Source organism: Opisthorchis viverrini (assembly GCF_000715545.1).
Source record: "Opisthorchis viverrini unplaced genomic scaffold opera_v5_119, whole genome shotgun sequence".
Classification (NCBI taxonomy): Eukaryota; Metazoa; Platyhelminthes; class Trematoda; order Opisthorchiida; family Opisthorchiidae; genus Opisthorchis; species Opisthorchis viverrini.
In genome coordinates this window covers 1280701-1305375 of record NW_008751775.1, presented here as the reverse complement: position 1 = coordinate 1305375, position 24675 = coordinate 1280701, and the positions used below count along the sequence as shown (strand labels likewise).

Sequence of the window (24675 nt, the reverse complement as noted above, 5' to 3'; positions counted from 1 at the left end):
GAGTGTTAGCCGAATGTCAGCTGATCCGCTCGTTTGCACAACTTATATGTTGCACAAAGACCGCCTTACGTTCATGTTGGCACGATATTCCGTGGTTTCCTTCGTGTGACACTACCGGATGAGTCCCCAACTGGGGGCCGGGGACTTCATGAGTAGTGTCGTGTGAGCCGAACTGCTTTGTTGTCTTGTATATCGTTCTAGCGTCAACAGGGGACGATCTTCGTGGGACACTTGTAGTTGAATCAGGTTATAATCGCGAGATTCAACTGAGTCACCCATCAATACCAAGTTGATTCGCAAATGAGTATATATCACAAATTACCTGTTGAGTAGAAATCTGGGGACTGGACCTATTTGATACGCGTCGAAACGGATGAAACCGTTGCTGGGCTTCACACCGTTTCGTTCGATTCTTTGCGCAATTTTGACACCAGTGGATTTTTTCCATCGCAAGAATCGCTTAATCTTATGCTGGAAACATCGACCACTGATGACCGTTTGATCGATTCTAGATTCGAGTTGGCAGTCACTGTAACAACAACTACTGCTGCTCTATCACATGGTTTCACCTGCGACTGTCATCGCTTTTCAAATCCGCTTCTGACATGACTGAAGGAACAGGATTCTGTGCACTCTGTCTTTTATTGGCACTGTGATGTTGCCGTTACTGTGACCTGTGCACCAGACTTTCCGGTTGTCCTTTCTCTAGCGCGCTTACGAACTGAAATTCGCGTCGTACGCAGCGATTGGATTCCTATGCCGTTTTGTTTTTGATGGAAAAATCGGAGACGTAGAGGTTTCGGAAATCGTCAAATCTCCAGTGTGTGCCGCAACGCGCCTTGCCGAATATTGGAAGTTTATGGCTGATTCCCACCAAGTGGAACATTTGGGTGGTGTTTTGACCATATTTTAGTGCTTTGCTGAGCGAAGAGAGACACCTTGGTTGCCAAAATTCCGCAGAACTCAGACCTACCCTTCAGCTTCAAACGCCTTTGTTATTTGTGACCGATAATGGCGCACCGTTTTAGGCCAGGCCTCTGGAGTTGACTTGGTGACTTCCAAGCCCTGCTCATTGCTGACTCATCAAATCTCTCTCACGTGCTGTCTGTTTGTTCCTTGCACAGTGGGGCGGTTAAGCCTTCGGTCGGTCGTCTTGGCACAGCAAGCCTAGGCCTAGCATAGCGAGACAACAGATAATAGGACTGTTGTCACATTGCACATAAAGTGCAATCGCGTAGCTGCGCGCCCTGCTACTGCGTATGGAATTTTATTGATTAACCAAAAGTAGGTTGAGATGTCTTGCAGCACCGGCACACACTTTGACCGCGTCTACGAGACTGGCTAGTACGTGGTCGACACCACGTTACACGGGGTGTAAGCACCACAACAGTTTAATCGTTCTCTTGGTGGTGAGTCCTTCTTTTGAAGATGTCGAATGGAATTTCTGTTCCTTGTTATCTTGTACTGAGATCACGATGGCCACACTTGTCTTCAACGTTGACTAGTGAGCAACGGTCAAACGTTCCAATCCTGTTTATCAGTGGACGTGTGTATACAGTGTGGAATTTCTTCACGTCTGTCCTTGAACACAAGTTGTTTTGGTTGGGAAATAACATAGCCTCTATTCCTACTTATTGTTCAAATATTTGTGGGCTCTAACACGGAATTCCTCTGACCTTGCCTTTAGAAAATCGGCTTGCCAGATTTTGTAACGTTCTGTTTTCCATGAGGGAAGCCTTCAAAGCCGCCCTCCATTACTGCTCGAGCCCACCTGTTTCATCTCCCTTTCTTTCTCTCTCTCTCTCACAACCGTACACCGATTGGGGCTCAAGATGGCTCAGCTCTTAATGTATGGGCCACTAATCGGCAGGTTCCATGGTTCGAACCTAACCGACATGACCCTGTCTCTCCGCTCTCTTCGAGTTGCACACATCGAAGAGGTTGTCAAACCGACTTATTGTGTACCAATGACTGCCGTGATTCAATGAATATTGGCTCTTAGTTTCAACTTTCGTCTAATATTCCCTTTCAGAAAACCTGCCCCCAGCGAATCGATCGGTCCGTCTCAGACCTCGATCGGTATGGCCGCTGCGAAGTATATGATGAAATGACCATGCTGCCTACACTCTATGCCCGCCACCTCCATCCAGGTCGCCTTCACCGTGTTGCCTAGGAATTCCCCTCACCGTTCTGCAAGTGATTCATTTGCCCATTTTGTCAAATCATCTCTTCTTTGTCTATTCGATCCCTTTGGCTAAACATTGCCGTTAGTTGTTGTGCACGCGCAATATCAATTCCCCCTCCCCCCACATGCAGATTGTTGCAGCATTTGCCATCTTTCTACTCACTCTCTCTCCCTGCCCTTTTTGTGATACCTCAACTTGATCAACTCGATTTGGTCCTCGTTCATCCCGTTTTGTGCTCTAAACCGAACAAATCCGGGTGCCTTTCAGAGTTTCTTTGTTTTTTTTTGGTTGTCGGTATTTGATTACTGTTTTTCTCGCCTTTTGCGCACTGTTTAACACACAAAGCCCTCTCATATCAGTTTCGCCCGCTAGTAATAATATGACTAATACAGAAGTTTAACAGCTGGACTTTTGTTTTCTCATTTTTGATCATGCCAATAGAGATTATCATTGCTTTCGTTTGTCCGGCACTCGACCAGTCTTCTAAGGTTAATCGGGATAAATGTGGAAATCTTTCGGGTCTACGAAAGCTACAATGACCAGACGTTTGTTAGAGTTCTGGACTTTTGTTTGTCTGATTTCGACCGTAAAAATCAAGAATCATTCAGCTGTAGCACCCTTCCGGTGCCTAACTGCCATGCCACCCGAAGGTTGCACGAGGGCTGGGATACGGCCAGGTTGCCCAAGCGTAGACAGGGGAAGTCGAGAGTCAGAGGTCGGGTTCGACCCACGAACCTTCCGGTCAGTAAATTCGCACCCTTAACAACTTGGGCCATCTCGCTTCGTTACAGGACAGGGTTACCTAATGGGGCTCTGCATTTCTCTCTGTCCTCTGGGTTTCCAAACCATGTAGACTCGGCATCTTTCAGCCCTAATCGAGAATTACCCGATGAATTCATTAAACCGAACATCGAATACCGGACACACCATGGCCGAGGACACTTAATGATAAGAGATCCTAAGAACCACATTGTTCGTACCAACACAAGTGGAGGAATATCCCAACAGGAGTGACGTGTATGTATGGGCATGAGTGAATTCCATCAGCTTCAAGTGCGCGTCAAATGAGGCTACATAGAACTAATAAATTAGGCTCATGGTAGGAATCGTGTGTTGGCGACCTTTTGTCTATCACGTGGATGGTCCGGTTGACCTCAGCTTGTATTATCTGCGGTCTCATCCTAAATTAGCAACCTTTCAATGGGAGTTCACACTTTTTCTTCTTACTAGGCTTGTAAGTGAACCGAGTGACCTATTCATCTGCGTTAATATGAACCTCTAGTTTGAATGAGCCGATGGCGCAGTCATCCAAGCTGAACAAATCATTGAAAAGTGGTCTCTGGAGAGAAGTAATCTCTCCTGAGGGTTGCATCTGTATACGACACCGTGCACGGTCAAAATCTTTCTTTATCTTCCACTTGTGCTGTGTGCGTGTGCGACTTTCCGGTTTATTGTATCTGGCGTAACCTTCAGTTACTGGTTTCGGGTTCAATAGGCGGTCAGCTTTTATATTCCCCTCTTCAGATGTCTTGGCTGACTGGCCTGGCCAGTAAGGCAGAGAATTTGCTCAACACCATAGATAGTACCGCTGCCGATGCACTAAAGTCCTCACCGCTGCGACATACTGCTGGTCCTCGCAATGATGAAGATGGCGTGTACACCACACCCTCGGAAAGTCGATCGCAAACCTCCGATTATCCCATTATCATTCCCACCTTTGATGCGGATTCCGACAGACGTCAAGAACATGTTTTCCCTCCGGAATCTCAGAAACGACTTTCCACTTCTGCAACCTTCCCCCGGGCAAGTACCCCTACGTAAGTTTTTCGAGTTTAACCGTCATTATGACATCTTTCAAAGTGAACGTATACTGAATCAAGGAAACGGTTTGCTTCTCGTCATTTCCTGATTAATTGGAACATGCTTTTTTCTCGCGACAGAGAACACATTTTCCGCGCCTTTATTCACTACGGTTCGCATTGTGCGCGTCTCACTGTCCTGGATAGATTTTTCATAGTTTTGTCGTTTTAGGCATCCATCTGAGTCTACATTTTCACTACTGCATTCGATCTTATTTTGATGTCTCCGTGATATATCCATGTTCTTCCTATGTCGTTGAACCATTCTGTGTTATCGTAGTGTTTCTGACGTTATTAGTTTCGGTAAGGGGTTTTGTTGGTAGTCAGGGTGTACGGAGGCCAGCCGTCCCTAATAACCGAATATCACATCATTTGGACGGATGTCACGTGCAAGACACGAACCAAACGAAGGCATGCTCTGATTGGTCAGAATGCTAGCCAATCCGGATCAAGCATCTTTGACTCGACGCCTCTCGCCCCCTCACGGTGATTCTAGTACGACCTTGTGGAACACTCTGTGACTACCCTGTGAATACGGATGTAATGATTCTCCTTTTGTCTCCATAAAGGACTGTGTAGAGCCACTGTGCCTTTTGATGTACCATAGTGGACGGAGCAGGACGCCAAGGGACCGATACAGAGTTGCACGATCGTCCACCAGTTACAACACAGGGAACCCCCTACTCGACGTCGTATGACAGCGTCATGCCTATTTTTGGGCGTTATTCACTAGTCACAGTTTGTCGACCTCAGGATCACGTGTTCGTTGATCACTCTTGCTTAGCCGATAAATTTGATTTAGAGGGTGTGGATCTTCACCTAAGCACCCAACGGTCAATTTTTGTTAGACATATTCCACTAGCCATGGATTAAGAATTTCGGCCGGTCGTGGTCCGATTTCCAAAACTCGGTCGCACAACGCCCTTCACCCTTGGTGGGACTCATCAGTAGCACTGACCCATTGGTTTACCTCTACGGATCTCTGATTTCTGGCTGAACGGAGAACATTGTGTTCGCGAGGATGTCAGTTGAGATAGCGCCTCGTCTCAGTGCTGTCCAGCACAGCTGCTGAGCACATTTGCAATAGGCCTGCGCAGAATTACAAACAGAATGTGCCGATCAATAATGTAGCCTTCACATCTCATCCGTTCTCCAATATGTGTTTGATTTGCGTCAGCTACACTGTAAATTTTACTGGCTTCGATTCTGTGACGTATTGATACGTCCGAGCCAGCGGCTCCGTTATTCTGCTTCCTTGATGGTGCAGACCTTATCCTAGATTTCTTCTGTTTGATTTCTTGAACACAGGACTCCCAAGAAACCGTCAACTGACGATGAACGGATTCGTTCGGACCCTTTCACGTTTCTGAATGATTCAACTACGAAGCTTCTCTCGGTCCCTACCACTACGGAGCTTCACACAACCTCTGGTCCATCTTCTGTAGACGCTGATGTGCGCACAGCCAGTAGCGGGTACCAAACAATGCCTGTGGACAAGATTCCCGAACCCGATAGCCAACCACTGATCGTCACTGAGGCTGGTGGCACAACGAATTCACATGAATCCTTCCTCAATCCAAGTCATACAAAGGTCACTCAGTCGCGTCAGTCCATGAGCGATTTGATTTTGGAGAACAAGATTCTTCGTAGTGAAGTCTCTTCCTTGAGTCAAGAAGTCTCTGACTTGCTCAGACGAAACCACAAAGCAACGGAAGAGAATAAAGAATTACGAGGACAGGTAAGGTTTGATTCCCCCCCCCCTTGTTCTTAGGAACGGGAGACCAATTTCATTCAGGTATACATGAGAATCTCCCTGTAGGGAAAAGAGGCCGTTGACTTTGCTGTTAACCCCGGTTATCTTTGAACATTTGAGTTGTTTTTACCAAGTGCTGATCGATTAGACTAAAACTTACCCCCTCGGGCTGCTATGTGCTCGCGACTGGTTTACCACCATTGACTAATTCCGGGCCCCCCCCCCCCCCGTTATCAGGAGGTCAGTTCTTCATTCCAAACCTGAAGACACATTGGTGTTACAGCCAGATCCCATCCGCAGTAATCTGGGTGTAATTAGCACACGCCGTGTACAACCTCAAGCTGTTTTGTACACTCTTCGTGATAAACTCCAGTCATAGTTCCGGATAGAAGTTAATATATATTTCACCGAGAACTGATGGTCCGTGTTATTCTCCCTAACTTTACTTATTAATTAGACTTTATAACAGCCTACAAGTCCATTGGGGGTGAAATGTCTCAATGGTTAGAGCGCGAATTGATTGGCCGTAAGGTCCTTGGTTCGAATCCGATCTCTGCCTCTCGACTTCCCCTGTCTAGACTTGGGCAGTCTGCTAATATCCCAGCCCTTGTGCTTCCCTCTAGGAGCATGGCATCTAGGCACCGGTAGGGTGTTACAACTGAACGATTTTTTACGAGCCAATTCGCTGGATTCTTACCGATGTCCATTGTTTAGTTTGTGCTCTATCTAACAGCCATTCGTGTTATATTTCTGTCGCCAGACCGAACGCCTGGAAAACAAGCTGCGTGATTCGGATTCTCGCCTGCGGGAACTGCAAGTTCGAGTGAAGGAGCTGGAAATTTCCACCCCCGACACGAACGTGGAATCCCTGAACTCAAGGCTTGTGATGATGGAATCCGAACTGAACGATGCCCGGCGGCAACTTGAGGTGAAACAGGAAGCTTTGGTAATTCATTGTCCCCACTGTTGCCGTTCACCACCTCCCATGCTATACAACGAGTCTTGTTTGGTCTTTGCCAGGGAACGACCTGTTTGGGTCGGGTGGGCACTGTTCACACTGTTGGAAAGGTTCGTGAGTGGAAGAAACTGCAACCTAGCATCCAGTTTTTCTGATATTGCGCACAAATACAACAAATGCGAACTATGTTTGGTAGGGTGTACCACGCTACCTGACTGGGAAGTCCTGACTGGCAGGTCAGTCGATCGTCACAACCAGGACAGTTACTAGGTCGTCGTTCGATCAGTCGGGTGCACCAGTGACATCGCTCAAGTGTGAACACGTTCGCCTGTTCAGACGTCCAACGTACATCAGTGGAGTGGTTGTTACACGCTCGCCTCGCATGTCAGATGACCGAGGTTCAAATCCCGGCACGGCCATTGAATATGCATTGCTGATGAGCTCTAATAAGAGCGAAACTCGAGTCCAGTGCTTCCCCCCCCCTGTGGAATCACCGGAATAATTACGCCAGAACAGGAGGGCGATTGTTCAAACGAGAGTGATGTGGCTATGAACAAAATACCTATCCCGCAACACCCCAACATTGCTTTGCAAATAATTTGGGACGTCATTCCCCACCTGAAGCTGCCACTTGACTTGGTGATTGGACTTTTTTGAGCTCATCTCACTGCACCACCATTCAGGATCAGTTGAAAGACGATTGAAGGTTGAGCTGCTCATCGGAGAGAGTATTAGTCCCCGGCAGTTCCCCTTTGGCAGCCATAACAACATTGTTTGTCAAATTTACTTTCATGGGACCTTGATCGTTAATGCACAGTGCCCTGGTACTCTCCTGATTGCAGTCGTGTGTTGCACAACACCATTTGCCTCCCAATGTCACCCTAGATTGCGGATATTGTTGTATGCTCCAACACTACTCTTTGAGTTGTCATGTTTTCATTGAGCATATCGTAAACGAGGGCGATGAAATCTATTCCACACCATTCTTTTATCAGCGTAGCTTGTAAGCTGAGAGCTTGAACTCTCGGGTCCTGCATAGTCTTGGAATGATCGTGTAGAGAGCACTTACTACGCTCATTGTTCTGTTGTTGTGATATGTAGAAGTATCCAGGTAACACAAGAAGCGACCTAGAAGTGTTTTCGGTTCCGCTCTTCTGTTTTTGGCTGTTAATGTACGAAGCGCACACTCATATCCTCTAAGCTGTGATCCTTATATATATAATGTTGCGTGAAGCATTCTCACCGTTCTACCTTCCTGGAGAACGGTCTGTAATAAGCACCAAACCAGCTTAAATGTGATTGGTTGATTCGCTGAATCCTGACTACAATCTGTTCACCACAGGCCCCGCCCTGTCTTACTTTCATCCCACGGAGAAGCTTCCCTCTTTCTGATGTTTAACAAACACAACTACTATCTTGTTGAGTGCATTCGGGGAACCAAACGAAGGGAGCGTTTTCGAACGGTGTTCGAAGTGTTATGCTTTTTTGCGAATTTATTTCACTCTCTCATCAGGGGCGTACCAGTAACAAATGAATTGTTAAAAAAGCGAAAAATTACCACACCAAAGGCTTGCTTTGCAGTTTATCACGCTAATGGCAACGGAGCGACGAGTTGTCTCTGTTCACACAGATCTGAACACCAGTGACCTCCGCAAATTTCAGAACTCTACTGTTTACTTGTGCTGGGCACGGTATCGGATGCAGTCGTTGAACCGGTACGATGCTTGATGACGAACAACTGACAAGACCAGCAATGTGATCCTGATTGCCTCCGATGTACGGTCGTTGCATCTGATCAGTTCCACTGTTGTCGTACTCTTAACGATGTGTGCTACCCCACCCTCAGGCTTAGTTGCCGTTTCATTCTTCCCAGATAGGTGATCATGCACCCATACGTAGATCAGTAGATGTTGGATATGGCAGAGTATGAAAATGGAAATTCGAATTGTGGCACCGGAACACGATTAATCTTTTATACAGAACCTGACCTGGTCCTCTGAACCGTTTCTACCAGTGTACCACTTCACCTAGGTCATCCACTTCAAACGATAGGTTGATGAGAATGTGAGGTCTAGGGACGTTGCTGCCGCCTTCCACTGTGTTTCTTAGTGAACACTTCGAGATGGTCGTAAGACTCGAGAGTGTGTCTTGAACTTGAACTGTGTCCTCATGGATCACATTTTTCGGGCTCGATGGTGCAACGTTTTGGCCAGGTCACGCTTATAGTGCATCGGTGAAGTGCAGGTAATCGTTACCGCCGCCTGAGTCTGCACTCATTGTTCAGGTTGTATGCATACACTACTTAACCACCCCCCAACAATGACAATGTAATAACGATAATTTTTCAGCTGAGTTCTCGGTCTAAACCTTCCAAGCTAGCGTTCTCGTCAAAAAGAAACACCAAAGGTGCCTCGAAACCAGGTAAAAGTCACATATACACTGCGTCGTTTATACACTGTATGCGGCGACAACATTCTGAAAATTGTGATTCCTTCTGGATGTGTTGTGTCTTGCCGAACGGTAGCGCAACTCTGTATCGGTCCCTTGGCTTCCTGCTCCGTCCACTATGGTACATCAAAAGGCACAGTGGCTCTACACAGTCCTTTATGGAGACAAAAGGAGAATCATTACATCTATATTTATAGGGTAATCACAGTGTTTTACAAGGTCGTGCTAGAATCACCGTGAGGGGACGAGAAGCGTCGAGTCAAACACGCTCGATCCGGATTGGCCGGCATTCTGACCAATCAGAGCACGCCCTCGTTTTAGTCCGTGTCCTGCACGTGGCACATCCGTCCAAATGATGTGATGTTCGGTTATTAGGGACGGATGGTTTCTGGACAGTTTGAGACACTGACGACCGGCTTTCAACAGACACTGGATCATGATTGGCTGTTGAGTTCACCATTTTCGACCAGTCAGAACTCGCCTTGATGCTGAACCTGCAAGTGGCCCTACCCTCTGGCCAATCGCGTGCGGAATACCCCGTTCGGCCATAACTGCTTGCGATAAGACGGTTTCAGTGAGGAAATCCGCTTAACAGACATAATCAATGTCGCCCCGCTGTTTCGTCTGGCCATTTAACAATGGTAAATTCCGACTTGATTGCTATGTCCGTCAACCTTATGTCTACTCGAGACCTAATTGCACGAAATTAGCGAACAAATTTGGTTTTGTGAGAGACTTGGAACCCAGCTGAATCTCCCGCTTATGCTATTCTTAAACAACTGTGGCTACACCAGGCCGCCTCATGTTTCAGTTGGTACGATATTCGAGATATCGCGATACATGTATAGGCGTAAAGTTGCTGGAAATTCGTCGACAGCCCACTACCGGTTTCGACCTTCTTGGGGCTCATCAGATAGGCGCAATGCTCGAGTTTCCGTCAACCTCATGCTCTACTTGAAACCAAATTGCACGAAATTAGCGAACTACACTCATTTGCAAACAAATTTGGTTTTGTGAGAGACTCATCTGGAATCCAGCTGAATATCTCGTTTATGATTGAGGACATAAGGTTAACAAAAACTCGGGAATTGCGCCTAGATAATGAGCCCCAAGAAGGGCGAAACCGGTCCTGGGCTGTCGAGGACTTTTCAGCAGCCTTATGAGTAGTGTACTACGACGATAAAGATAACCCCACTTCATACACTAATGGCGGATAATTTCGTTGTGCGTTTTATAGGTGTATCATCGAGGTGGTGACTCGCCGAATCATCAGTCGATCGAAAACCTATGGGTACATCCCAGTAAGACTTGGATAGACAGTCATTCCTGTCCTGAGAACGCCTTCGCTGTGGTATCGTGTTTGAATGAACCTTCGGTTGTTTTCACTGAAGTCAAATTAGCATCCATATTGCATTATAGAACTCAGCAGAGTCGTAGTTCCCCGTCAGGCTGATAAACCATGCCAGTTCACTTGGAGTTTGTGAAGTGGCAAGTCATTGATTACAACCGATTCGGAAATTCCCTTGGACAGATGATTCCCCCCATATATGGTTCGGGGAAGAGTAGCGCAATATTCCCGTTTCATAAGACAGCTTAGTTGCAATGCTAGCGAAATCTCCCGGTAACCTTAAAGGGTGCCGTTTGCGAATGCATATAGCCTGTCGAACAGGAGTGGTTGACACAGTCACACATCTGTGACCTCGATCTGATGTTGCTTGCTTGACTCGTCTCACGCGGGTCAAGTAGTGCCTAGTTTGATCATCTGTTTCTTCCATCTGTGACAATACGGTGATTTCACCGATGGCCTCTTCATGAAACCGTTTCTTTGTCGATCAAAATTGATCAAGGTCATGCATGGTATCGGTGCAGGTCAGAGTACTAGAGTGATTTTGAGTGCATACGGCGCTAGCCGTATCCAGGTATAACGCATAAATTAGAGCTTACATTATCTGAAAATTACGTACTGATTCACGTAACTCAAACAATACACTATACATATCAAGAATTGAATGAACTGGAGGCCCTTATGCTCAGAAGAAGATGGTTTATGCGACGATGCCTTTTGAAGATCCAACGATGGCTTTTTGAGCCCAAAGGAAAAACCAATGCAGTGAATATCCCGGCCTGATAGTAACACCCCGTCTATTTAACGGTTCTGTGTTTTTTTTAATCCACATGTAAGCGTATAGGGGCTGAGCAACACAGTTTTCCCCAAGGTTGTTAGAGTCTGCCTTCACTGTGAGCCACACTTTCCAGTAAGTTGTCCCCTAATTCGGGAGCATTGGTGTTGAACACTGGTGTCATGCTGTCGATGATGGAGTCCGGAGCAGTTTAGACAGCCCCGTTTAGTGTTTCCTATGAAGGGCGAGTCGCGTTTGTGTTTCATATATAGCTTTTGATGCATGTCAAGTTACACCTTCAAAGAAACAAACATGGATTGCTAAAAGACTGATTGTACGGGATTTCACATCCACGGTATTATTTCACACACACAGGTTCATCACTTGTGGTTTTTGTCCAACTTACATCCAGACTTGGAATCCTATGGAAGAGAGTGTCGGTGGCGTAGCTTGTCCAGTTAGTTGGCCGTTTGACCTGCACGCTGAACTGGGCAAATGATGCTCCGTGAGCAGATTTCTCGTCTTCATGGCTTACGATCTCCCCAGATAGTATGACATGCTGATTCCTTGCACAATCAGTTAATCCACCTTCAGTTCAAGACCATGGGGCGAGATGGCTCAGGTGGTTAGAGCGCAAGTTTACCTACCGACCGGAAGGTCCGTGGTTCGAACCCGAGCTCTGCCTCTCACTTTCCCCTGTCTAGGCTTGGGCAACTTGGCAGTATCTCAGCCCTCGTGCTCCCTTCGGGTTGCATAGCAGCTAGGCACGGAAAGGGTGTTATAGATGAACGATCAAGGCCATTGTCCAAGCCCCGCCTGGTACAGTACCGAAGAATTCGGGTATTGATTGAAACAGCTGTCCGTTGCATCGTTCTGTAGGGTTGAAATTATTCCGATATAAACCCATACTAGCTCTGTCTGGGACACTTCGACTTTCTTTTCATGAAAATATCGACCTGCAGAGATTCTTTCGATGCATGAGCAGTTTGCTGTAAGACTCATTTTGTGTTATTATCTCTTTTTACATCGTCATCATCGACAGCGTGACTTCACTGTGCAACACCGATATTTCGCTGCCGTACAACCATGATTTATTTGAAAGCCTTGTTGTAAAGAAAAGAGTAAAGGTGGACGGAAGGGAATTAGTGCTAGCTTACCACCATCATTCCGAGGTGCCTACAACTCCAGACACCCATTCAGGTAATCTGGATAGAAACTGACAAGAACGCCATTGATATCGGTTGGCAGTCATATTTTGCAGTGTCTCCAACCAGGCGCAGTGAGGATCGCGTGATCCTTATCCCGAAAGGTGAGTAGCAGCGACAGCACCCAAACGTTTCGTAACTTCCTTCATACCCCTCTCCGCTTCCGCCACTCAGCGCTGGGCGTGCAAAACAGCCCTATCCTCGGCAAACGATGGTTCCGCATACACAATACATGTCCCAATCAACGCAGCTGTATCACTTTACACTCCTGACGTGACAGGCAGCTTGTACCGCGGTCATTAGAGTAGTAGATGAATATGAGGAATAAAATCATCTCGGATGAAGTCAATTTTTCTTGTCAGAATCCAATCACGAATTTTCAACTGCTCCCATGTGTGTTTTTGCGATCGTGTCATCTGAGTCTTGCCGGTTCTTTCGAGATGCTTGTCTGTTCGGCGTCAGTTTGGTACCACAACTGAGGCACCTGAATTTTCTATTTGCTGTGAGGGAAATGGATCATGCTTTCCCTCCTTGGATTGCTCCACCGTGTTTTCATATCACGAGAATCTGACAAGCCAGCTGTTTTTGATAGGTCACCATGGAAACGAACGTGCAAGACTTTCAACGCCAGGCAGAATTGGCTGAGAAACGCGTTCAGCTGGCACAACAGCAAACCACCCGAATCACGCAGGAACTTGCTCAGTACAAGGAAAAAGCCACTCGGATTCTTAACATGAAGGAGCAGGTAAGTATGGCTTGGGGTATGTCTATCTTCTTGATTGTTTCGTCGCATCACTGTGTTTTTACCCATTTTGGTTGTTGATCGAGCAGACATTGCTATTCTCGGTTTCATAATCTGACTACCTCTTCTGTCTCCTCCTAGTTGATTGCTTCACTAAGGGGTGAAACTGCTGGAAATGGGAGCGAGACACAGATATCGGATACCGCGGAGTCAGAATCCAGCAAGATGATACTCACTTTGCGCGCCGAGTGTGATATGCTTCACGAAGAATCCTCACGCTGGCGGATCGAGGTGGAACATCGTGAGATGGCTATGCAGGAGTTGGAAATGCAAATGCAAACCGAACGAGAGGCACTAAGACATAACTTGGAATTAGCGGAACAAAGAGCAGAACGGGAAAAACAGGTAACCGTTTCCTGCCTACTCAGTAGCATGGGTTGAAAACATTCTATGGTGTCACCCCGAGCTAAGGCCAGGTGAGGAGGCCAGTACGACCCTAACCAAAGCGTTATTTGCGAGTTATTAGCACAACTTCTTGCTTCGTTTCGTTCTCCAGATTTACCGTGTCCCTATTGTCGTATGCGTCAGCGATTATGTGCCACTGGTCTCTGCCGCAGTTGTAGGTCTGTGAACGTTTTTCTAACGGGATGATTCTTTTTTCCAAGTAGATTGTCCACCCGTGATGGGATCTTGTACTGATATGCACAAATTGAAGTCTCGAATAAAAAAGGCGTATACATCCATGGGGTGGATGCGAACCTTTGAGACGCATTCACAGAGCTGGTATGAAACTGGGTTCAAATAGCTAACCGATCCCTCTGACTTTCTTTGCGATTTCCATAAGGAGGAAAGCGTTCGTGTTGATAAGCCTATCAAGATTTGGTCACGTCTTGGCTAAAACCCCAGTGAATCGTTAGATGCGTGCTCACCCAGGGGCTAAGACCTAAAGGGCCGATGGAGGGTCCCGCTTTTTTGGGACGTTCATAACATCGCCTCCTGTACAATCGAGACCAGTAAGAGTTTAATTTGTCCCTATTGGTACAAGACTGAGACTTACTGAGAACAGCCCTGAGTTTCGCCTCCCAACCGTTTGTTTCAACCGTTTTCTCTTCAAACCACACACCTTTCATGTGTTTCGATCCCTTGATTTTTCATCTGTCCTATACAACTCCTGCTCACTGACTCTTCTGATTTTTCAGCTTCGTGAGGATGCAGACTCCGAGCTGGCTGTGCTACGTAAACGCCAACGTGACCTAGAGGATGCGTCCAGCAAACAGAGAGCTGAACTTCACGGGCAGCTAGTAGCTAGTGAGTCTGAATTGGGCAGACTGCGTCAGCTGATGACAAGGCGACCAGTATCCTCATCGGATGGCCAATCCTCACCTGCAACGGATAATAACTCCATGGTAGTGACACGAACGGATCCAGCACACGTACTCACGTTGGAATCTCGCCTACGCCAACTTACCGACACTCTGCTCTCTCGGCAAGATGCTCTGGATTCGGTGTTGGCTCAAAATCACGCTCTGAAGGTTTGTTGGCAATACGATTGCGTCCTGCTACTCGTCACATTCCGCGTCTTTGTTTATTCGTCTAGTCACCTGATTGTGTAGTACATCAATAGCGGACCTCAGATTGAACACATGAGTTTTCCGGCTATTAAAAAATTGACTCAAGTGTGCTATAAGCCAGCGCTTATCGATTTATTCTTTTCATCAACTCAAGGTCACCCGGGTGGCAGCATACGCTCGATCACTTGTTGCACCACAATCGTGACTCCTTGAGAGAACGAGGACTTTCTTGTGTTTTTGTTTGCCGTGGTCTTTCTCTCGGATGTCTTCGACCAGCGTGTTGCGTTTGAGCGTTTGCCCGCTCAGTACGTATCTTCTTGTTTGTCTTTGTGATGCCTTCGTTCCCGAAGTTTGTGTATAAACAGCCACAACTTCTGTTGGTTACGTATAATGTCCCGAAGTGAAATTCATCAAAAGATGCCAACCAGAAGATGAGTTAAAGCTATTGAAGAAAAGCTTCTGTTTGATTGAAAGTCACTAAGTAGCGGGCGACAATATCCTCGCTCTTCCCTTTTTGCTCAGTGGACGTCAGGAGAGGGCATGTTATCTTGGAGAGTCTGTAGAAACATTCCTAGCCAGCCATGACCTTAGGTGTGATGTCTCTTCTAACAAGAGAGTGTCAACTAATGAATCGTGTCTCCAGTTTAGCTCTATTTGATCGGCATTTTATATCCATCTATCGACTTTTGCTACGAGTAACTATCTGCATAAAATAGTAGTCGCGTACTTACACACAATTCTCGTGGATCTGCTCTGTCAGGTAATCGCTCAATATTGAGTGAATACAGTCTGTTTTGTTTGGGTACAGTATACAATTTTGTGATCCCATTCATCACCGATAAAAATCATATTTAGCCGCTTTCTATGGTTTTCCCGCATACAGAACACCGCTTGGTTGTACAGAGACTCGATATAGCTCGGTGGGTAGGTTGTGAACTTATTGATTGGAAGATCCATAGTTCGAACCCAACCCCGACAACTCGACCTCTCTGTAGCCCCTTAGTATCTGAGCCCTCGTGCTTCCTTTGGGTGACATGGTAGCTGAACGACTGATTGGTTCGATCAGTTGTAGAAGTCTAGAGGTGTACTGTGTCCGCGTTGAATTCCCAAGCGATCTGTTCGTAGATTTCTTCTCAATTGGCCTTTCCGAGTGTCTGGAACATTCTGACGGACGCCTGCCGTGCACAGGCAGCCAACAATCTCCCCAAGTCAGTTTGTATTCACGTTCTATCATCTTTTTCCGTTAAGCATTTTTCATAAAATCCGGTTGTTTCCATATAGATTCGACTGGAACGCGCTAAGGCTGATAACGAGACCCTCGCAACCGCACTGGCCGTAGAGGATAGTCAGTCGAACACAAGAGTACGACTTCCATTTCATCCGGCTGCTGGTGGCTATGGGTGTGCCCGACTGGCACTGCATGTGAGTTGGTCTTCTGTTTTTTTTTCTGTATTCATCCCTTGTTTTCGTTGTGACTGTGTTGTTCGTTCCTACTTCCCGCCTAGTTCAGGCTTGGACAGTCTCTACTCAACTGGCGTGTTTGTTTCCAAGGCCCCTGTGTCTTTAAAAACAAGTTGACGTTTTAGCGAAATACACTCATTTGCAAAATAATTTGGTTTTGCGAGAGACTCACCCGGAACCCAGCTGAATCTCTCAGTTTTGATGTTTCCAGGCAACTGGGTTCCAGATGAGTCCCTCGAAAAAACCAAATTAGTTTGCAAATGAGTGTGTATTCGCTAATTTCGTCCAATTGGGTTTCATGTAGAACATCAGGTTGACGGAAAATTGGGGATTGCGCCTATCTGATGAGCCCCAAGAATGGCGAAACCGGTCGTGGGCTGTCGAGGAGTTTTCAGCAATCTTCATTACAAAAAAGTTGACGTTTTCTCGGCATTACATACAAGGCTGCTGAAAACTCTTTAACGGCTCATTGCCAATTGTGTGAACAAAATATTTCGAATAGTATATCAACCGAAACATGAGACGGTCTTTGTTCAGTCTGTTCGTAAACAATGGAGTTAGTTGAGCACCCGGTTAACACTTTCCTCTTCTGAGGCTTGAAATAACTTGCATCCGTGAAATGCACTCATTTGAAAACAAATTTGGTTTTGCGGGAGACTCATTCGGAACCCGGCTGAATCTCTCGTTTATGGTATTTCCAAGCACCTGAATGTGCTTCACCAGGCCGCCTCATGTTTCAGTTGGCACAATATTCGAGACATCGTGATACATGCATATACATGTATATACACTACTAATAAGGTTGCTGAAAACTTTTCGACAGCCCACGACCGGTTACGCCCTTCTTGGGGCTCCTCAGGTGGTATAGATGCCCCACAACATGAATGGGGCTGACCGGTTCTTCCATAGGAGATAATGGTACTAAACCGTCACCAGTTCTCGAAAATGTTCAGTCAACGTCCTTCTTCAGCTCATCAGCCCTGACGGATACACAAATGGTTTAGTGGCTCCCAATTCTAGAATTTCTTCCACAAAGGGGGAAACAGCATGAAGAATGCACGCACACAATGGTTCAACCAGTTCGGAGATGGAGTACCCTTACGGCAAATCTGTGGCTCTTCGAAAATACTGGCTCTGGAATCACAGAACCTGTTTGGATTTCCAAAGTAGGCCCTTCTACGTTTCTGTCACGAAGATAGACGTCAATGTGGAAACACACTAGTGCCCGCGTGCTCAAATCCCCCCTATGCTTGTACACAAAACATGGAAAATTACACGCAACAGTTCGTCAAGGACATCGGCCGACGAGTAAACGAATCTGGTACTTCCTAATTTGTTCCTTGGGAATACAGCCCTTTTTTAGGCAGCCTCAACATGGTGCAGGTGAGCTGGATGGACAGAAATCCAACTGGTCGAACTTTAACCGGGCTGGAAAAACAAGCACACACTCGACAGCTACGCTCATTTGCATACCAATTTGGTTTCCACGGGAGACTCCCTGGAATTCCAACTGAATCTCCCGCTTTATGATGTTCTTCGAATGCAAATCAGTGTATCTGTCGAATTTGGTCCAATTTCGATCCAGCTGGAACAGAAGATTGACAGAAACTCGGGGACTGCGCCTGCCTGATGAGCCCCAAGAAAGGCCAAACCGGTCGTGGGCTGTCAGATAGTTTTCAGCAACCTTGTGAGTAGTATCTCTAGAATAACTACTCCTTTGGTCGAATCTAAGCTTTTCATCCAGACGGTGTTCTACGCAGTAATGCATTATAATGCCTTATAGGCGCACACCTTGCGACTGCCAGCAAGTAAATTCCAGTGTGTACGTGGGTGTAGCACCCTTTTGATGTCTAGCTGCTATGCCACCCGAAGGTTGCACGAAGGCTGGGATACTGCCAGATTGCCCAAGCCCAGACAGGAGAAGTCGCGAGGCAGAGGTCCAGTTCGAACCACGGACCTTCCGGTCAATAAATTCGCGCTCTAACCACCTGAGCCCTCTCGCCCCACCTTGTTAATAGTCCATAAAACTAGCAAACATGGACACTGAATACAGGTCAACCTCTCACACAGTTGGCTTTGAGAGGAACATCACTCTAGCCATTGCTTATAAAGCGTTGGTTTCGGGTTCAGTGGTTTCACAAGAGATCGATGAAGAGGCATCTTCGTTTTGGCGATACAAATGCATACTTGCTTTGCTATTCAACAGATCCGATGGTTCTTATTCAAACGGTCTTCACACTTTTCGTAGCTAGCTACCGCGCTATTTATCCGAGCAACATCCGTCTGACACAACCCACACGTCCTTGAAGTTGCGCTGTTTGTCCTTCAGTTTTGTGCTGATCGGGCCACAATTCAAATACGTGTATAATGGTCGTTGGTTTGTTCGCTGAGCTGGACAATTTGATTGTAAACGTTTCATCACCAATCGAGGTGACATCATCAGTGCGTTATTGGGGAACGTAGTGGTTCTACGCACCAGCTCAGCAAACAAGCCAACGACCATCTACCCTACCTGAGCTGCCAACGTGTATAATATGCTTCCCCCTACCTACGCAGTGCGATATATCTGAGTGCTTAAGGTCCGAACTTACGGGCCGGAAGTCCCGTGGTTCGAACCCGGCTTCTGCATCTCGACCGCTCTTGTCAAGGCTTGGCAACCTGGCAGTAGCTTAGCCCTCATACTTCCTTCGAGTGGCCTGGCAGCTATGCGCCGAAATGATTACGGCTGAACGAATGAACAAATCTCTACCAACGGGAATATTTCTTTTCGGAACAACTCGTTGGTGGACAGGGGCCATGAGGTGACCAAAAACAGCCCCCACAACAGAAGAAAACGAATATTGTGCGAGCGGAATAACCCTAAGCGCGTTTCAAGTAAAATTGGATCATAGGAGCTCTACGAACACATGACTCGCCTCTTCTAGAACTGTGGTGCTAGCAAACCCAATACGATAGACATGTCATTTCGTTGTTCACATGACAGAGCTGCTCTCACGTAGTCTTGTCAAAACAACTGGGCTTTCGTGTTGTTGCTTTTCGACTCCACCGACAGCTTGGATGGATCACTTACGCCTACACACATTTGATTGTACCTGTCAGAACATTTGTGTGGCCCGTCTGCTGGTACACGCTGCTTGGATGAAACGGCGCGTGTGCACACAAGCCATAACCCATTGTTGCTTGACTTTGCTTAAGCCAGTTACAGTCCGATGATAAAACCGTGTTGAATTCATGTGGGAATCTGAAAAGCTGGCAATTGTGAGATCCCAGGACGTCATGTGAGCAAAGAAGAGCGCGGGGGGAATCGTTCGATCACCCGGGTAGCGGAAGCCGCAAGTAGATGTATGTCGCCTGGTCGATCGTTGTACCAACATCCACTGAACAGCCGCAGTACCACTCTAGCAAACCATTTCACTGTAGCGCTTAAAACCAATACCTCCGGGCTATCGGATCCCTTCAGATGAATACAACAGTGGATAATGAAGACCACCTTAGTTTCATGAACGTGGATAAAGCTGGTGATGCGAATGAGAAAAGGGGGTAGAAAACACATAGCACTTACCCGGAGGCCACAAATCCAACAACGCGAAATTGTTGGAAAGTGTTTACACCATTGCACAGACTAAACAACGACAATCTTTGCTGGTGGATTAAAGCAACTAGTCGCGGCCGATAAAATAAATATCATCCTGAGAATTATTTCGGTTAACCAGTGATTTGCGCGCATAAAATTCATTGTAATTGTAGACGCCAAGTCCGTTTATTCGCGCTTCGGACTGCTGATTGTGTTCAGTGAACCGTTGGCCACACGACTGTGTGTGTGAATCGTAAATCCTGTTGACACACTGGATATACGTGGATGACAAAACACAACAGTAACACTACGGGCGTACTTCCTTTCCCCCGGTCAAACTCGTCCCTTGTCTGCTGCTGTTTACTGCGCCTACCTCATAGACTCGATATGCATTTGTAATCCCTCATGAACTTTAACCCTTGACTTGTCGAACCAATTTGGTCGGCAATCCTTTACGCGCACTTTTTGATCATTTTGCGTACCACCTGTTGTACTCAGGAGCGTGTTGCTAACTAAGATCGATTTGCCATCTTTTCCGGGCTTTCTTTAAACTTGCACTACTTCGCGCAACAGTTTAGACGGAAACCCCCATAATTTGAGGTTTGTGCCCCTTTTATCACGTATTTAATACATCTAGTGTTTTTTTCATCTAGTACCACATCTTTTGCTAAATCTCAAGAATCTACAATTTCTGGCTTGTGATTTTACGCGTCATTCAAGAGGGTTTTCCTGAATACGTCGAAGTATTCTACAACGAGAGGGTTTTCCTGAATACGTTGAAGTATTCTACAACGGGGATTAAATTCGCTTGACACTACGGTAGTATATATCTCTCATCTGTATATCGTGTGAACTCGGCCAGTTCACTGCCTGACTGATCTCCTACCCGTGTGCTACTGATGAAACGTGTGAGTAGTATCTGGTCACATAGTTTAGAGTACCGTATCTGATAGAACTTCGATTTGGAAATTAACGAACCGCTTTCAAATATTCTAACGACGTTCAAGGCAGCTCAGGAGGACGCTCGAGGATGTTGGCGTTTTCAGAAACTCTGTGCAGTTTTTACTGTCGTGTCTGATGGCTTGTAATCGCTTATTTTCCGTTTATGAATGAACAGTTCCGCACCCGAGGGGGTTTTCCTTTCAAATGTGTAAGGCCGTTTCTGGGAAATTGGAGTTCGCTCCCTGATAACTGAAGCCCGTATTATCACTACGCTCAGAAACATAGAAACGCTCCAGACCGGAGACCCAGTCACACTGCCGACCAGCCATTCATGGCAATTCACGGATAAGCGATCCTGTTTGGTTGTCTAATCCAAGTTTGTCTGCTTTGTATGTTTTCAGTACCACCAGTAGAACATACGTGGTGATCACATGTTTCAACGGAATTCCATTTAATCACCTTGCCCTAAAATCACATGACTGGACCTATTTTTATCTCAGATTGACTACTGATTGTGGCTGCCTTCGTGTAAGGTCTACACCCATCTATTGGAGATTTAAAAAAAGAGCAAGGTTTCTTTTTAAAAGGTTATCATTCGACTTATATATCTACTTCTCTGTGAACCTTCAGAGTGAATCTCGTGTCTTTTACGGGTAGTATGCCAGATTTCACGTCGACACAGGGCTCGTATTTCATCAGAACGGATGTGGGCATACCACGGGAACGAGCGCGACAGCGAAACCACCCATAAGTTCATTGTCGTATGGATGGGATGGTCCATTTTCCATGGTCTAGTCCAAATTCTAACGCCAGCCTAAAGAAGGACTTCGTTTTTATAACTGGGCAATGTTTCGCTTTTGACACAAAGGCTTCGTCAGGCCACGTGAGTAAGTTATCAAGCGGGCAAGTTTTGGGACAGACGATCAGCATGACCTCTTTCGGCTACCACATCAGGTCAATGTTGAATGTCACCTAAAGGGTTTTGTCGGTTAGTCTGGTCGCCTAAATCATGGGTTCGGGTAGTTTCGAATCATTTTTTGATCGCGTTTGGATCCTACATCTTCCGGTTCAATTCGCTTCAATTGATGATTCACCTTGAGTGCCACTGGTAAATTTTTGTTGGCGTGTGCGTGATTGTAGGTGCTACGACAATTTAGTTGAAGGCAGGTAAGATTTGATGGTACTTCGAATCTACGCTACTTCTGTTGATGACTCCCCTTTCTGATAATCACGTGCCAGCTTGACTGACCTAAAACCGTCCTCCACACGCCTGCCTTCCATTCTATAAAAATAAATCGTTCAGTAATGACACTCGGTGTCCAATTGCCCTGCCACCTTAAGGAAACACGAGGGCTGGGGTACTGACAGGTTACCCAAACCTAGACAGGGGAAGTCGAGAGGCAGAGGTCAGATTCGAACCACGTGCCGTCTGTTCAGTAAATTAGCGCTCTAACCACTGAGCCATCTCGCCCCTCCTTCCATTCTATCCAAACTGGAATGCTTGGCGAGTGTTACCGCCTCGACCACCAGTCTCTGTGAAGTGGACCGTAGTCCTCGCCTCAAAACCTCAACTATTTTTTGTCCCGTGCCTAATTCATATCTCGCTATGGCCGAGCCTTTCAGTACCGCTCGATATTCACCTGCCTTTCTCGGTGGAGTTTCCTCTTGAGCTCACCGATTCTGGTTTGAAGCTCTCTATCCATCTGTCCTGTATAGACCTTAGTGCATTCATTGTATTCAGTTTTGTAGACACAGTCGGCGGGAGGCGATCCCATCATTGCACCAGTGCTTTTGTGTGAAATGCGAAACGTTGTTCAGTTATAAAACCACCGATTGTTTACCAAGCCCTTCTGAAACGATGACTTCTCAATCGGTTCCAAACTTCCTCCAGTTGATTGGGCTTCGCCATCTTTTGGGAATCAAAATCCCTCTGCCCTTCACACCAAACCACACAAGTTTTGCGCTTGACACACCTGTCATCCTCGGTATTCATATTTTAATAGCTTATCGTTTGCCGCTCGTACATCTGGACGGCGGTAACTTCATCTGACTGAAGGCCGTGGCGTGCCCTTTTTGGGCCAGGCAGCCTGTACTTTTAAGCTGCGGCACTGGAAAGCGCATACTATAGGCCTCAGGTGACGGCTCGGCCCGAGTAAATAAACTCTTTTCGGATAATAAAAACTGGTCTTCTGACAAATCAGCTCGATGTTCATGTAGTTTAGCCAGCTGCGCTTAACTTCTTGTATTTCGGTGGAGCGTGTGTAGCCATTGGCTCTCTTAGTGACAGATGCATGGTTAGTGCATTCCGTAACATTCGACCGATTGCAGTAGCGAATCGAGCACCTGTACGGTCAGCCGAATACGCTGGGTTCCACACTTGATGATATCACAGCAGTCTGTACTTCTGTGCCGCTTAAGCTGCAGGTTGAATAGCGCTCGTTTGTTGTAGTCGGACATTTATCAGTAATGCACTTTTTCGGGCTGTCATTGCAAGTTGTCTTGTCACTCCTAGGCAGCGTAATAAGTTAGCCAAACGTCGCCCATCGGTATATGAACGTTGTGTTATCCCACCATTATCCAACCACAGCAAATATTCCACACGAAGCCCAATCTTCATTCGGTGCGAATATTCTCAAATCGATCAACAATTTCAAGATGTTAATCCCTTAGTTTGCTCATGCCTTTACTAATGATTTGTTTCCATGCCTTGCCCCCCACCCACCCACAGAACTCAGTCATTCCGCGACCGTTACATCCGGTCGCATCATTCTTGGATTCTGCTGCTGTCCGGGTCACAAACGTGTTTCGACGTTGGCCCCTAACACGTATGATCTTCCTGGTCTATTTTATACTTTTACACATGTGGCTACTCTTGGCCTCGGTGATTTTTCTGCCATCCGCAACCAGCACCTCCTAGTCGGAAACTGCCCAGCACCCTGCCTGTCTCCCTCTCCCCAGGTGGCAGGTGTTCGATCGACCCATTTGCCTTCCTCCCAACTGTGATAATATTTGATCTCTCTTTTTTGCGATCACAAACTTGCTCAAGTTCGGAATATAACTGTCCACATTGCGTTTTATGAAGAAAACTTGTTTTCAAACTCGCGGTGCCTTCTGATAATTCGGTGGTATGAAGAAACAACATGCTTATACTGTTTGTTACAGTCTCACAGGAGACATTCACAACTACAGCCAGTAGGATCTCGGAAATAGCGTACGATTTGAGGCGCTGGCTTGGAGTTCCACAGTCCTTGATTTTCGTCCGTCCCGTCAACATTTCCCTAGTAAATAACAATTGTTTTATATTTTTTTGACGGAATAAAGTTCCCCCCCCACACACACACACACCTAATCCGTCAAGTCAGACGAAGATTAACAGAAACATACAAGGCCTCTCGAAATGAACACTCGACGTAATGCACGTAGTGAAAAGGCGATCATTCGTCTTTAGCCTAGTTTAACGACCATAAATTATTGATCTTCGTGTGACAGTGGTTTGGCCAATTCATTGGGGGTTAGGAATAATTATGCAACCGGTACGTGCACGCGACCGGGTGCCTGACCCTGCACAATGTCGTTCACAAGTGGGTCAAACTCCCTGTGCATTTTTACCAGTTCCCGGCGAACTGAGGATGTGTTGCTAGAAAAAACACAGTATGGATGTTCTGTTTTCCACACTATAAACGACGCCATCTCGAACAGGAATCGAATGAAGGGAAATTCCAGTAGATCAATAGGCTGTTACGTCTTGCTGATAGTGCTGCAGCTTCTATGTCGGTCCTTGGTTTCCTGGTCCCTCCACTATCATACACGGTGGCTTCAGATGGCGCTTTTTGAAGACAAGGGAAGACTATTACAA

At 46.5% G+C, this 24675-nt stretch overlaps 2 protein-coding genes across 2 annotated transcripts in view; both read left to right on the top strand.

Moving 5' to 3' along the window:
• The window catches only part of T265_06001 (hypothetical protein), a gene marked incomplete at both ends in the record, with an annotated part of 33696 nt that extends 30496 nt beyond the window's left edge, over positions 1-3200 (top strand). The window contains 3 exons of the mRNA XM_009171153.1: positions 2033-2095; positions 2317-2473; positions 2628-3200. Of these exons, the coding sequence (XP_009169417.1) occupies positions 2033-2095; positions 2317-2473; positions 2628-3200 (793 nt within the window). The remainder of the gene's footprint in view (positions 1-2032; positions 2096-2316; positions 2474-2627) is intronic.
• A 510-nt stretch (positions 3201-3710) lies between these two features.
• T265_06000 (hypothetical protein) lies at positions 3711-23880 on the top strand (the record flags this gene model as incomplete). Its single annotated transcript, XM_009171152.1, has 8 exons — positions 3711-4003; positions 5354-5783; positions 6559-6744; positions 13122-13274; positions 13413-13676; positions 14471-14803; positions 16124-16264; positions 23548-23880. 8 exons carry the CDS (start codon positions 3711-3713, stop codon positions 23734-23736), a joined length of 1989 nt encoding a protein of 662 aa, XP_009169416.1.
• Between the last annotated feature and the right edge of the window lie 795 nt (positions 23881-24675).